The sequence below is a fragment of the Candidozyma auris genome, chromosome 3 (assembly GCF_003013715.1).
Source record: "Candidozyma auris chromosome 3, complete sequence".
Taxonomy (NCBI): Eukaryota; Fungi; Ascomycota; class Pichiomycetes; order Serinales; family Metschnikowiaceae; genus Candidozyma; species Candidozyma auris.
In genome coordinates, this window is record NC_072814.1 from 1737925 (window position 1) to 1752244 (window position 14320).

The 14320-nt window shown below is 46.9% G+C and overlaps 6 protein-coding genes across 6 annotated transcripts; 2 read left to right on the forward strand and 4 right to left on the reverse strand. All coding sequences in view use genetic code 12, as the record gives it.

Annotated features, from left to right (window-relative positions):
- Positions 1-1797: 1797 nt before the first annotated feature.
- On the forward strand, positions 1798-4410 carry PMT1 (dolichyl-phosphate-mannose-protein mannosyltransferase PMT1; the record flags this gene model as incomplete). The annotated part of the gene is made up of 1 exon (XM_029032748.2): positions 1798-4410. The coding sequence occupies one exon, from the start codon at positions 1798-1800 to the stop codon at positions 4408-4410; it is 2613 nt and encodes an 870-aa protein (XP_028893063.2).
- Positions 4411-4869: 459 nt separating this feature from the next.
- CJI96_0003418 (E3 ubiquitin-protein ligase SSM4) lies at positions 4870-8244 on the forward strand (the record flags this gene model as incomplete). Its single annotated transcript, XM_029032747.2, has 1 exon — positions 4870-8244. The coding sequence occupies one exon, from the start codon at positions 4870-4872 to the stop codon at positions 8242-8244; it is 3375 nt and encodes a 1124-aa protein (XP_028893062.2).
- A 66-nt stretch (positions 8245-8310) lies between these two features.
- TAF19 (Taf19p) lies at positions 8311-8760 on the reverse strand (the record flags this gene model as incomplete). Its single annotated transcript, XM_029032746.2, has 1 exon — positions 8311-8760. One exon carries the CDS (start codon positions 8758-8760, stop codon positions 8311-8313), a length of 450 nt encoding a protein of 149 aa, XP_028893061.2.
- A 408-nt stretch (positions 8761-9168) lies between these two features.
- CJI96_0003420 (N-acetylglucosaminyldiphosphodolichol N-acetylglucosaminyltransferase catalytic subunit ALG13) lies at positions 9169-9792 on the reverse strand (the record flags this gene model as incomplete). Its single annotated transcript, XM_029032745.1, has 1 exon — positions 9169-9792. The coding sequence occupies one exon, from the start codon at positions 9790-9792 to the stop codon at positions 9169-9171; it is 624 nt and encodes a 207-aa protein (XP_028893060.1).
- A 1149-nt stretch (positions 9793-10941) lies between these two features.
- On the reverse strand, positions 10942-12174 carry ARR3 (Arr3p; the record flags this gene model as incomplete). The annotated part of the gene is made up of 1 exon (XM_029032744.2): positions 10942-12174. One exon carries the CDS (start codon positions 12172-12174, stop codon positions 10942-10944), a length of 1233 nt encoding a protein of 410 aa, XP_028893059.2.
- Positions 12175-12576: 402 nt separating this feature from the next.
- On the reverse strand, positions 12577-13071 carry CJI96_0003422 (uncharacterized protein; the record flags this gene model as incomplete). The annotated part of the gene is made up of 1 exon (XM_029032743.2): positions 12577-13071. The coding sequence occupies one exon, from the start codon at positions 13069-13071 to the stop codon at positions 12577-12579; it is 495 nt and encodes a 164-aa protein (XP_028893058.2).
- Positions 13072-14320: the final 1249 nt, after the last annotated feature.

A 14320-nucleotide genomic window follows, 5' to 3' on the forward strand; every position in this document is an offset into this window, starting at 1 on the left:
AACCATCCAAGTGGTTGTCCCTTGAAGATCGTGTGCTTTATGGGGTATATGGCGCCTCAGCGCACTGTGTATAGCGTGTGGTGAGATTGCTCAGTAAGCGAACTTCGTGAATGGCTGCGAAACTCGCTCCGGATGAAGAGTGTAGAGAATTATGCGAAGCTGAATACGAATATTGGGCATGAGGAAGGTATGCTGATTTGAGAATTGATGTCTTCAATAAGCTGAATGCTATAATGGGAAGTTTTTGATTTGACTGCCTTTTGAGGCAAGTGCAGGGAACCATTGGAGATTTTGGAAAGGTTTGGAAGATACATCTGGTAAGTGTTGCCTTCTAAAGACTCGCTGGCCTTTAGCTGATTCTTGCACTCAGATATTCAAGGGCGCTTTTGTCTTCAAACTTTCTAGATTGTGAGTTATGGATTAAGTACGATGATTGCTCGTGTACGCCCATGAAGCAGCGTAACAAAAAAATCGTTCCGTGAGCTCATTCGAGTACCTAAAATGAAGGTGTCGCACGCTCGATTGCTGACATGAAATAGATGTGAATTGATTATTTGTGTGTGTGTTCAATGTGAGACAGCCTACTTTGGTCGGGTATTGGAAAATAGCTGCGAAAACTACAAAAAGTGCTGAGAATCGGAAGGCCACTTGAACGTAGCAGAACCAAGACCGCCCTTGAAAATCGAATTTAATCCTAAATCTTCAAAGAGCAAGCTGTTCATGTTCAAGAAAGACAAGTAAGCCTTATACCCATGTATTGGCCCATTCTGACTATTGTCCAAAGCGCAGTCCCGCATGAACCACTTTCGCTACAACCAACGCTACCACGAACTCGATTTTCAACCTGTGAGTGTATAGACAAGTAGAACATTTCCACCATGAGATTATCACGACCCAAATTACCTATGATAAACTCTCTACTTTTAATTCATCCTTTTCCGTGCCCATGAATCAGCGTTATATCGATGCATGCTCCTTTCGTTGTGTTATCATTATGCGAGTAACGAAACGAAGATGACCAGATCCATTATTTGATTGCAATCGCATTGTGTGACTCGAGTAGAGATTATTTACTTAAGCGTTGCTACGAACAATTCTCAAGAGACGCTGACATGAATGTCTCAGATGGAAACGAATTGCAGAATGGTGGAGGGAAGAAACTTGAGAATTTGAAACGAATTGCACGTCTTCTGTGGCTGGACTGAAAACCAGCGAAATAATTCGAGAACCAGTAATCAATACGTTTCTTCATCACATGGCTCACATGATGACTCCATTGGAGAAATGGCTGCAAATGAGCACAAGCTACAAATACTCAAAAGTTGCACCACTCATAAAAGTCAAATTCAGCTCACTGATTACGCATCAGCGCCTTTCCAGCATAGAGCTGAACTATCCACGTTTGATGAATTTTTTTGTTTCCCAATATTAACCTTCTCCCCAACGCCTACCTCGCTTAGCGCCTTACCTATAATCTCTTCCAGACACTCCTCTCCGGACTCGCTTTTCGCAGCCATTTCGCACCCAGAAACCCAAATGCCCGAGCAAACATTGGAGCAGTTGAAGATCAAGGAAGAAAAGCTAAATGTAAAAGGTTTTGAAATGCACTCACTTAAATTCGAATATACCTCTTTTTCTAACCCATCCTGAATAGTTCCTTCTCCCGTCTGGGGCCATACATCCACGGCGCGCTGTGCAGGTCAACCTTACACGTAGATAGTTTCTCACACTTTTTCCAAACTCTCCAATCCACGCTCTACAGCTCAATTCCTAGCCAAATCTGCACATTCCCTGGCAATGGCCAAAAACTCAAAGTCAGAAGCCCGCAAGAGCTCCCTGGGCTCGGCTGTATCTACTGACACCTTGTTTGACTTGGACACGGTGCCGCAGCCCCAATATGGAAAGGGCCAGTACCGTGAGTACTTGTTGACCGAAACCCCAGAGTACATCACCAACTCTCGCAGAGTGCTGGGCAAGGAATACGCGTTGCTTGCCGTCTTGTTTGGTGCTGGCTTGTACGTGCGTTTGCAGAACTTGCACCACCCCAACTCGGTGGTTTTCGATGAGGTCCACTTTGGAGGATTTGCCAAAAAGTACATCAAGGGCACATTTTTCATGGACGTTCACCCTCCCTTGGCCAAGATGCTTTATGCAGCAGTGGGCCTGCTTGCTGGCTTCACAGGGGACTTTGACTTCGCTAAGATTGGCGATATTTTCCCCCAGTCTGTCCCATATGTGGTCATGAGAGCTTTCCCTGCTGTGTTGGGGTTGGCCACTGTTTTCCTTTGCTACTTAACGTTGCGTTCCTCTGGCGTGCGTCCAATTGTCGCTTTTGTCACTGCTGGTTCTCTTTTGGTGGAGAATTCGTACGTCACAATCTCCAGATACATTTTGCTTGACGCGCCACTTTTGTTCTTCATTGCTGCCGCCATATATGCGTTTAAGAAGTTCGAAGTGCAGAAACCCTTCTCGTTGAACTTCTTCCGTTCCCTTTTGCTGTGTTCCCTTGCCTTGGGCATGGCCTTCAGCTCGAAGTGGGTCGGTTTGTTCACCATCGCATGGGTCGGCGTGTGCTGTGTCATTCACATGTGGTTCCTCATTGGTGACTTGTCTGTGTCTCCCAAGGCCATTTGGAAGCACGCATTTGCTCGCGCATCGTTCCTTTTGGGCGTACCAATTATCTTATACTTATTCATTTTCAGCATCCACTTCAATGTGTTGCCAAATGATGGTGACGGCTCTGCCTTCATGACCTCCCACTTCCGTGCGGGATTAGCTGGATCTCTTGTTCCTAGACAGACTACTGCTCAGGTAGGCTACGGTTCTCTTGTCACAATTCGTCATGTCAACACCAGAGGCGGTTACTTGCATTCTCACAACCACATGTACCCAACTGGATCCAAGCAGCAGCAAATTACCTTATACCCACACTTGGACACCAACAACGAATGGATGATTGAGCCTTACAACAGATCTATCCCTGACGAATTTGAGCAGATCAAGGACGGTGACAAGGTCAGACTTGTCCACGTGAACACCAAGAGAAGATTGCATTCTCACGACGAGAAGCCTCCTGTGAGTGAGCGTGACTGGCAGAAGGAAGCCTCCTGTTACGGTTATGATGGCTTTGGCGGTGACGCCAACGATGACTGGATCTTTGAGATTGTCAAGCACAAGACCAAAGGAAGAGCCCAGGAAGAAGTGAGAGCCATTGAGACTATCTTCAGATTGAGACATGCCATGACTGGCCACTACTTGTTCTCGAGTGAGGTGAAGTTGCCAAGCTGGGGTTTCGAGCAGCAGGAAGTCACTGCCGCCTCTCAAGGAAAGAGGCCTTTGACTCATTGGTACATTGAGACGAACAATGCTGACCAAAGATTGCCAGCTGAGAAAAGAGAGATTGTGAGATACGAGAAGTTGAGCTTCTGGCAGAAATTCGTTGAGTCTCACAAGACCATGTGGAAGATCAATCAAGGTTTGACCTCCCACCACAACTGGCAATCTAATCCTCATGATTGGCCCTTGTTGGTTCGCGGTATCAACTATTGGGGCAAGGACCACACCCAGGTTTACTTCCTTGGTAACCCATTTGTGTGGTGGACGGTCTCTGCAACGTTGGTTGCTTTCTTAATCCACATGGGCATCTCCGTTTTGAAGTGGCAGACAGGCCTGAAGATTGCAACTTCCAAGCATGTCTTCAACTTCAATCTTCAGATGTTCACATACTTTATCGGATGGCTCATCCACTACTTCCCATTCTTCATCATGGGAAGACAGCTTTTCTTGCACCACTACTTGCCATCTCAATACTTTGCAATCTTGGGTCTTGGCCACTTGTTTGAGTTGTTTGTTGCCAATTCTTATGTGGGCAGAAAAGGTGCTCATGCGTTGGTGGTATATTTGGCTGTTGCTGCTACAGTGTACTTCTACTTCTCTCCTATCATTTACGGATATCCATGGACAAAGAACCAATGCAAATCCACCAAATGGGTGTCCTCTTGGGATTATGACTGCAACACATTCCTCGATAATATTCTGGAGTACCGTTCATTGAAGCTGTCTATTGCTGAGAGCACCATCTCTAACCCCCTGACGGTGGTTGTCAATGAAGCCAAAGAAACTCCTCGTGCTGTAAAGCAAGAGATCAAGCAAGAAAAGCACGGTTTGCTGGAAAGTGAATACTTTGAACCACCACCGGCTGCCGAGACCCACAAGGGCCCCTTGCCAGACTTTTTGAGAGATGAGGAGGAGGCACCTGTTGGCGAGTTGGTTGACGAGGCCACTGAGAACAAGGACAAGCCTCATGCCGTTCCCGAGAAGGTTGCACCTTCTGAGGGAGAGGAGCAAGGCATTGTTGCTGACGAGGTTGTCGTGGAGGGAGTTGTTCACGAAGAGGCTGAGATGCAGTAGTTATATAGGACTTTATAATATTGCAAACGTTCGTTTTACAGATAATGGAAGAGACTGAGGTTGAAGTCACCGTTATTCAACAGATTCTACTAACAGGTCACATGGGGCAAGTCATATCTGGGGAAGACTCCAAAATGTGTATAAAACATCCTGCACAAAACCCCACCTTCGCTGTACTAGAGTGTCTACGTGATTATGAACAGAAGGTTGAAGATCACGATATATTAATAATAATCCATATAAGTTCTCACGCAGCCATTATACCCAATACCTGGTCACCATAAAGGCTCTCGCCACGCATATCAACCACAACCTTTTTAATCTTCCACACATTCACGCATAATGATCGACTCCGAACACACATGTCGAATTTGCAGAGGTGAAGCGACCCAAAAACAGCCGCTAATCCATCCATGTAGATGCAGAGGGTCCATTAGGTATATACATGAGGACTGTCTTATGGAGTGGCTCAAACACTCGAGCAAGCTGACAAAACAATGTGATATCTGTAACACCCCATACCAGTTCAAGACCATTTATGACCCGAACATGCCTAAGAGGGTGCCTCTTCTGCTAATCGTCGAAAAGGTCGTGAGCACAGTTACCAAGGCTATCACTAAGTACTTGCTGATTGTGCTTTACTTGGCATTCATCTTACAGCTTCCGATCTTCTGGAAGCTCATCGGCAGAGTGTACACTTTTGTCGTGGACGGAACGCTACCTCCGTCTTCTCATAGTGTGGCCATGTCTCTTCTATATGGCACATCCATTGCATTTCAAGAAGACGTGCCTTCGGAAGCGAATGCTACCATGTTCGAGAAGGCATGGTTCATTTTCATCAACACATTCCAAAGTGGCTTATTTCATGTGGCCATGTTCGTTGTAATGCTCGTTTCTATCTTTGTCGAGCACGAATGGGTCGTCAGAGATGAAGGATACATGAAAATACTACTTAACGAGATTGGCGTTGAGCCGAGATCCAAATTGTTGGAGCTACTAGAGGGTTTGCAACGCAGAGACCGTGGCGAAGATGACGACAACAATGCGGCTGACAGACCCGGACGTAATCGTGCTGTGGATGTTGAACTACTTGGAGAGGCTATCAGGGACCTCCAAAACTTCCCAGGAGGATTCCCTGCTGAAGCAGATCTTCGTCGAGCCTTGCAGAATGGGCAACTCAACGATGTTATGCGCAGAGATTTGTTACCTGGACAGCGGAATGAGAGGCAGAATGAGGAGCAGGAAGAAGCTCCCCTAGTGCTCCCAGACATGCCAGCAAACCACTTTGAGATGATGGCCAATGCTGGCGACAACGTGGATATCGAGGCAGCACACCAGAATGTGGGCAATGCCGCTAATGAGAATATTAATGCTTCGGACGATGATCCACAAGATGAGGATTATGTTTATGATGGCGATGATAATAACGACTCTAATCTGGAAACCGACGATGAACATATCGACTTGCATGAGGATCACGAAGATGACAACCAAGATGCGATGGCTGCTCTCGATCCACAACCTGTCGAGGATCTTGATGAAGGCATTTTGGAGATTATTGGTCTAAAACTCAACGTATCGACTCCTCTTTTGCTCATGGTTTTGGTGGACCTCATCGTTATGATCTTCTTATTTGTGGCCTACTTGATTCCTCACATGGTTGGTAACTTCGTACTTTACATTATTGCATTAACGTACCAATACGTCGTTCAGAAGCTCATTACTTTCAATTTTCTGAACGTTGTACCAGGGTATGTCTGCACAGCTGCTTACGTGATAATGCATTACTATTCAAAGGCCGGTCTCCTTTTGGGGCCACTGAACTTTCTCAAACACGTATTTTTCCAACCTGTATTGGATGTTGTTACACGCTGTCTCTCTTTGGAAAAGGTCTTCCCTGTTTCTTTGACGGAACGGGTGATTGCATTATTAATCGGATACTTGTTGGGCTGCTACGCAGTATACTCAGCCATGAGGGCCATGACCGCAGGAAAAAAGCCAATCGTCGGGACCACACGCAGAGTTTACAAAGTTCTATTCGAGATCACTGCCACGCTCAAGGTTTTCGTCGTTTTTGCTGTTGAAATCGTCGTTTTCCCAGTATATTGCGGCTGGCTCATCGATATGTGCTTGACACCGCTCTTCAAGTCCGAATTGACGACCACAAACGCTGACGGTTCCATCGTTTACCAATACTTATTCATAGCATCGACGGAACCTTACAACTCACCATCAGCACGAATCATTATTTATTGGGGCTTTGGAACCATTTACATGCTTTGCTTTGCCTTATACGTTGGAATGTTGAGAAACAAGATTTTGCGTCCTGGCGTGCTCTTCTTCATTAGAAGTCCAGAGGATCCAAATGCAAGGCTCATTCATGATGCCTTAGTGAAATCGCTTCGTTTCCAATTGCTGCGTATCTGGCTTAGTGCCAAGTTCTACACTGGCAACATTTTATTAGGGATAGGAATCATTACATGGGGTCTCAGATGGTTTACCACAACACTCCACTCAGAGAAGAATGTGCTTCTTCCAATACCAATATCAGTTGAGGGCATTCTACACGTTGCAGCAGTTGCAAGGATAGCAAGAGAAAATCATACGCTACTCGCCAGCTGGTGTGCCTCATTCTGGCAGCGCGTCTTCGATGTCGTGTGTTACAAGTTGAGGCTTTCAGATTTTATTTTATGTAAGTCTGTTGCAGAGGAGCGTGGATACGTTGTGTACAAGAGTTGGTTCCATGAGATTCGTGGCGACCAACCCGATTGGGAGCATCCATTATCACTCGCAGAGGCTCGTTTGAAGCTCAAGGAACCAGGAGTCACCGCTTGCTTTGTTCCTAATGGGTATTACGTGAGAGCACCTTCAAGTGACACGTCCAGAAAGTTCATTGATCAGCTCTTTATCCCCGTGACAAGCACTGATCAACCACTCAAGGAGCCAGAAAACAAGCCTACACGTAATGAGGATGGGTACGAGTCAGACTATTCCGACGTTGATTTGAACTATGAAAACAGCTACGATATTGTTTACCGTCCGCCTGACTTCAAAACAAGATGCATGCTCTTGGTCATTCTCTTGGGAGTCTTTGCCCAGTTACTATTCGTGCTTTTAGGTACTACAGCTGCACTTACCGGCAGACTTCTTGTGAATATTTTCGCAGTGTGTCTTGACTTCACTGGACTTAAATGGCACCCTTATCAGATAGATCACTCAAAAGCTGACCTTCAATCGATATCATTTGGGCTCAGTATACTTATGGAGCTTTTCGCAGTATGGAACAACGAGGAATTAGTGCAACCAAGAGAGGCAGTCAGAAACGCTATACCAGCACAGATTAACGTAAACGTTGACGTGAGAAACTGGATTTCACCATGGCACATGATACCATTGGTATCACGCCTCGTTTTACTAATTCATATCGGAGGACAAGCTGAGTACATTGAAAGAAGACTATTTGGCACCACCCTTCTTGAAAGCCAGGCTGCAGCGTCCTACATGAATTTGATATTCAACTTGGTCATTGTCGTGATCGCTGGTGCCCCATGGGCCGTACCTGGGCTTGAAGAGATGATGGACCTATCACTTTTCCACAGAATTTGGAAATGGGGAGTCATTGACGACCTCGTCATTCATGGGTTCGTCTTCTGGATAAAAAGCCGTGGCGCCGCCGACATAGTTGTGGCCTACTGGTCTTTAACAGCCTTTGCAATTATCAAGGCATGCCTTGGAGGACTTCGCTGGCTCGAGCTTGTGAACGACCAAGTCAAAAAAGAAAAGTACGTGAGAGGAACTGCCGTTCAGAGCCTTGACGAAGAGGCAACCGGCTAGCAACATATTCACTCACAGTAAATAGAATAAGTTGCACGAGTTTCACATCATTAATCATTGGCTTCCCTATTCACTCTCGTTGGAGTCGTTCTGTTCAATAACCGGTTGATTTTTCTTCTTTCTCCCTCTCTTCTTCCCCTTTCTTGGTTTCTTCTCACCGTCTTCCTCCTCGTCATCTTCTAAATACTCCTTGGTCGCCATTGCCGAGTCTTCCAACATGTTTCTTGCTCTCTGGATCTTGTTGATGAGCTCCTTGATATCGTGAAGTCTACCCAACTTCATGGGGTCGTTTCGAAGAGCAAAGGGCAAATCATCTTGCTTGATTCTGGACCTTCCCTGTGATCTGGCAAACTGCTGTGCCTCGTGCAACATGTCTGTGAGGTACTCCACTAGACAGTCTTCTAGACAATTCACAGTGGAATCGAGCGATACCGGGCCATCGCCCAAAGCGTATAGGAGCGTTTCGATATCTTTTGTAAAAAGCCGAGGTCTTCTGCGACGCCTAGGCGGAGGCATAGCCTGTCTGTATGTATACATGTTGCCTAGAAGAACCTACTTCGTTGTGGGTTGCCAGTATGATTAATGGTGTATTATATTATGTACAGGCCAGCTGGCTGACAAGGATGTAAGCAATAGAAAAGGTCAGGCCATGATGGACTCCCGAAAGCCAAAAAAAAAATCGACAAAAAAAAAGTGGTGACGAGACAGATACTTGGACATTATTAAACGTGTATGCGGCATGGAAGAGTTGTGTTATGCGGCAGGGACGGCTTCTATGACGCGGGAAGTTTCATGCCAACCAGGCATGGCAACTATTGTCTAGGAGAAATGCTGAAAGTTTTCACCGAAAAACCAAAGCAGAGGCCGGAATTGAGGTTTCTGAAGTGCTAAGCTTGAGCGAGGATGCGGTCAGCTGGTGCTGAGTCACCTACGTGCACGATCTAGCTCTTCGGAAAGAACCCTCTCAATGACGCCGTCAGGAGGCGCCAGCATATGAGAAAAACGTAGCAGGCCCTTTTTAAAGCGTGTGATGAGCTCAAGGAGTCTTCCATGTAACATCTCTTGCGTGTTGACGCGGTAAAGATAGCCCAACTTCTCAAACTGGGCCGCCACTTCCTCCTGATGGTCGTTCATCAAGTCCTGGTTAGTCACCACGATCAAGGGCTTGCCCAACCTTAGCACGTCCAAAATGGAGCCCGTTCCCGCGTGGGACACCACGATGTCGGCGGCGGCAATGTAGTCGTTGATGGAGGGGGCAAACGGGAACACGGTGATTTGCAACGACGACAGGCCCAACTTGGTCACCAGTTTGTCGTTGAACTCGTTCAAGATGGACAAGTCGAGTTTCTCCATCAATTGTTTTTGCTCGATGGCATCGGAAAAATATTTTTTGCTGACGTGATGCGTGGGCGACACCTCGTTGCCAAACTGAATGGCAAACTTGTCGAAGCCAAGGTTGTGCAACTGGGTGAGAAAATGAGGATCCACCACGTAGTCCACGAGCTTGTGGAAGGTGACGGTGGCGCCCGTGGTGAAGAGGATGGACATGAAAAAATGCTTGCAAAGAAAGGAAAAAGCAAAAAAAAAAAAAAAAAAAATAAAACAAGATAACAAACAGGGATCAAAAAAAGTAGTACCTTGTGCTCGGAGTCGTGGACGGAATGGGGGGAGTTGAGAAAGCGCACATTACCCATAGTGCACACTCTTGAGCACCGTAGATTGGACTGGACCTCGCTCCCACAACCGCGCTCTATGCAGGGGTTTGTCCAGAACATCAGTCGAGCGAAAGCCAGATCACGCTGATGGTGAGAAACTGGATTTCTTGTGGATTTGACGCTTGTGGTGATTGTACCAAGAAGGTCTTTTCATTTTTTCTTTCCCTTCCTTCTATGAATTTTTGTTGTGCTTGTATCAAAGAGCTAGGTTCCGCTTTATGTTCGGTGTCGGTTGCGCTCAGTGTCTGGACCCTGAATGGCCTCGCGTCGAAGAGGTCCTGCTGCTAGATGGAGACAGATGAGATCAGTTTTCTAGGGTGCGACAAGCGCTGGCCCTGAGAGGAAAGCGTTAAACAGCTGGAGATGCCGCTGCCTCTGACCCTAGCAATGTCAGTTCCTGGACGGGGTAAGAGAAAAAAAATAGGCAACTTCAAATTGGCCAACTTTAGCCGAAGATTGCTAAAATTCGGGGAAACTGTAGGGGCGCCTTCGGGGCTTAGGGCCAACGAATTTTATACCTTTGGCTGATTGGATTTTTTCGGTGATCTGCTCCTGGGGTTACGCTTTTTCGCTCACTTGTTCTCCCTCTGTAGGCCTTGTTCGTAGAACTCACCCTGCCTGTGGAGCGCGTTCTCACCTGGCAGCTACCGGGACTATTTTTTTTTTAGGGCCGCCTGCGGCGCCTCTCATTTGGGCAACAATCTGACTCTGTTTGGGAATGGCATTTAGCCAAGTTCAATCCCACGGATCAGGGCTGCTGCCGGGGCCGACGCCGAAACAGACCCTACGTCACGCTGGAACTGGGCCTGGCTGCAAATGGTAAAAAGCAAGAAGGAAAGCTTTGGAGCTTAATTCCGATCTACCGCTCAAAAAAGAGTTACCGACTGATCCGGTAATTAGGGATAGCCGGAAAGCACTGTAGGTAACCAGGACCCGGTCGATCAAGGGATGGCAAAGCCGGAGACAGACAGACAGATTGAGTTTAGAACAGTGACGCCATGACCTCGTAGGGCGTAATGGTCACATCTGTCCATACAAACTTCACTCTGAGGTACCTGGCGACAAACACTAACAACAACAAAACGGGCACCTCGATAAGCGGGCCAAACGTAGCGGCTATGGCCTGCTTGCTACCGGATCCGTAGATCGAAATGGCAATGGCAAGACTCAATTCGAAGTTGTTGGAGGCGGCAGTGAACGTCTGAGCAATGGTGACACCGTACGGAGCTGCACACCCATAGGCAAATTTCTCTGGGAACAACTCCTTGGTTTCTTCACACCCGCACAACTTGGTCATCTCATCGTCAGACACGGACGACTTCGAGCCTCTGCTTTCAAACACTCCCCAAGCGTACATCAGACGGAGCAAGAAGAGAGTGCCAAAAAATGTACAAATGAAGTAGGCAACCAACGGAACAAAACACCTGAACGCTGAACCGATATCCTTGATGAAGTCGTTGCCCTTCTCCATGAATATCACTACGATGGTGTAGAGGAGCCCAATGAGACCCCAAGGGCTAACGAAAGGCACAAACTTCTTATCGTAGGCGTGAGCACCAAGAAGTCTTCTACCAACAAGTCTAATGAGAGCACCTAGCCCAAACGGGATGCCCATGAAGAAAGCAACGCTCTTGGCAACCATTGAGTACGTCACCGTGCTGGACACCGTCTGGTAGTGGCCGGTAATCACGTAGCAGAATAATATCTGATACGGAGCATAGAGCACCATCTGAAGCACGCTGTTGACGATGACAATCACCGCACATAGAGTCGGGTCGCCCAAAGCGATATCATTCCACAAGAGCACCATGGCTATGCACCTGGCCAACCCAATCATGATGATCCCAGTCCTATACTCGGGCTCATCGAATAGCGTCAACCACGCCAAACCAAACATGAAAAAGGGGCATATGATCCAGTTGAGCACGAGCGAAAACACCACCGGTTTGATGTAGGTGGACCTGGAAAAGAAATTGTGGAGGTTCTCCCACTCAACCTTGCAAAGAGGCGGCAAGAGCATAACAATGAGACCCACAGCTAAGGGAACAGAAACACCGACGACTTTAGAGCTGTCTAAAGCGGTTCGGCTGCTGGGCACGTATACGGAAAGCAACACCCCGAGCACTATGGCACAGATGATGAGAAGCGGGAGAAGCTTATCGGTGAGCGAGAGGCCTCTGAAAACCTCACGTAAGTCGTTTCTAGCAGTAGACATGCCTCAAGTAGTATGTGGATATGAAACTTTTGTATAGAGCCTTTGTTATGTAGAGATAGTGAGCTAGTGCAAAAGGTACTCTGAAAAGTTGCAGATGGTGACCCATCTATATGCGCGAGCACCTAAGCGTGGTCTTGGCCAAGACACAGAACCCACGGTCCAGAAGCTTGTAGTCATTTTGTTGAATTTGCACATGTTGAATCTACAAATTCTTGAGCGTATACATCTTACCATTAAATGGCTGCTTATCTAAACTAGGAATTGTAAAAGTTGATGGTATCAAACGTAGCGTAGTGGCCTCGTCCACCAGGCCATGACCTCACACAATCTTCTCAGTTCTTAGGACACCAACAGCCATGCAACTTAGGATTTCCAAGCTACCCAAGCTGGGGTTCCTCTGAGCTATTCCATGTCGGCAGCCTGATCAGGCACCTCGTCAGACTCGGCAAGTGCTTCGTCGTAGCCTGGCACTGCTGTTACGCCGTGCTCGGCGTCCCAGTCCAGCATATCTGCTAGCGGCATCTTTCTGCGTGGCTCGGGCCACACAAAGTTCTCATCTCTCTCCCAGATGGGTTTGATCTTCAGCGCTCTCTTAGCCCATTCGGCAAATGATTTGTCTCGCTCCTCCTGGGTCAAGTTGGGGTTTGTGTTGTACGACGTCGATAACCACAAGTCGTCGGTGTGATACCTGTTGTCGTAGAACTCCTGGAGCCCGTCGTAAGGCACGAGGGCAAGCACGTTCTTGTGTTTGGCAAGAAGGCCTCCGGCGGGAATGGTTACAGTGGAGTACGAGGACAAAGTAAGCGACTTTCGGAAGAAGTCGGGGTGATTTGTTGGGGCTGGGTCAGGCGACTTGGTGGAGTTGCTTCTGGAGATAAAAGGGGCGTCTTTGGTCATTTGGGGGAACAAGGTGGTTGTGGGTTGGTGGTGGAAGTAGTGACAGTAATGGGTGCAAATGGTTGCAAATGGTTGCAAATGGTTGCAAATGGTTGCAAATGGTTGCAAATGTACATCGCGTGCGGCACCATACCAGAAGGACCATGGCTCCTAATCTCGTTCTGAACAACGACAATGAAGTGAAATGAAAAATGATAATTGATTTGTGGTTTATTTACGGCTGGCATACCAATCTTTTGATTGCATTTGTTGGTATCGTGGGTGTTTGTATCGTGTCTCGTGGGTGATAAATGGCAGCAATATTGTGCTCCCTGATGACCCACAATAACCGAGAACAGAATCATCTGGCGGATACGATTATTCTCACAAAGACATTCAGCTCGAAGCCGTTGCTCTGAGTCTTAAAAGTAAGTACAAATTCGCCTACACAGCATCTGCTCAAGCATCGGGGTGCCGTTACACTCCAATCGCGTGATGTCAAGGTAAGCACCACGAATCACGATTTTCCCAACCGTAGACGAGAAATACTGAACTCTTTATGGATTCACAATAAGCGAGACGGCAGCAGAAAAGATTTTGGCATCTATTTCGTTAGTCCTACCGCATAGAACGAATGTCCTGAGACACCATGATTGGAGCCACAAAAGAGTTCATCTGAAACCCAAGGAATATTTGGCGATGCCTTCCACCAATAATGTACCAGATATCAACTTAATTCTTTATTGGTTGGCTTCAAAAATTGTACAGAGTTTCGCTTCGGCGATCATCCAATGCTTTCCGCGGCAAATACCTATAATCACCGTGAATTCACGCAAAGAACCCAAAGGCAAAAATATCGCAAGTACGGTTTCCTAAAAAATAAACTTATGAAATAGCTATGACCCCACATTCCAAAGCTTCTTTGTAGTGGGCCCACGCCTAGATGGAAAACGGGCGTCGTTACAAAATCGAAGCATTCTCGCCTTCACCACAGTAGCTTACAAGAACAGTAAAAAGAGCCTGCTTTCTTGCTTGATTCTTGAATTTCACATAAACCCCACTAGAATACCTCGTCGGACTCTGAAAATCTGGCCATGTTCAATTTGCAGCCAATTTCAAAATACCTGCGTCTTTCTTTATGTACGGCCTAAAGACTAACATGCCGCATGTAATGCCGCACACACAAACCAACGCTTCAGAAATCGACACCTTCTTGGACTCGCCTGATCACCAAAAAAAAGCCCGTTTGACGCCTTGTAAATCTATTATT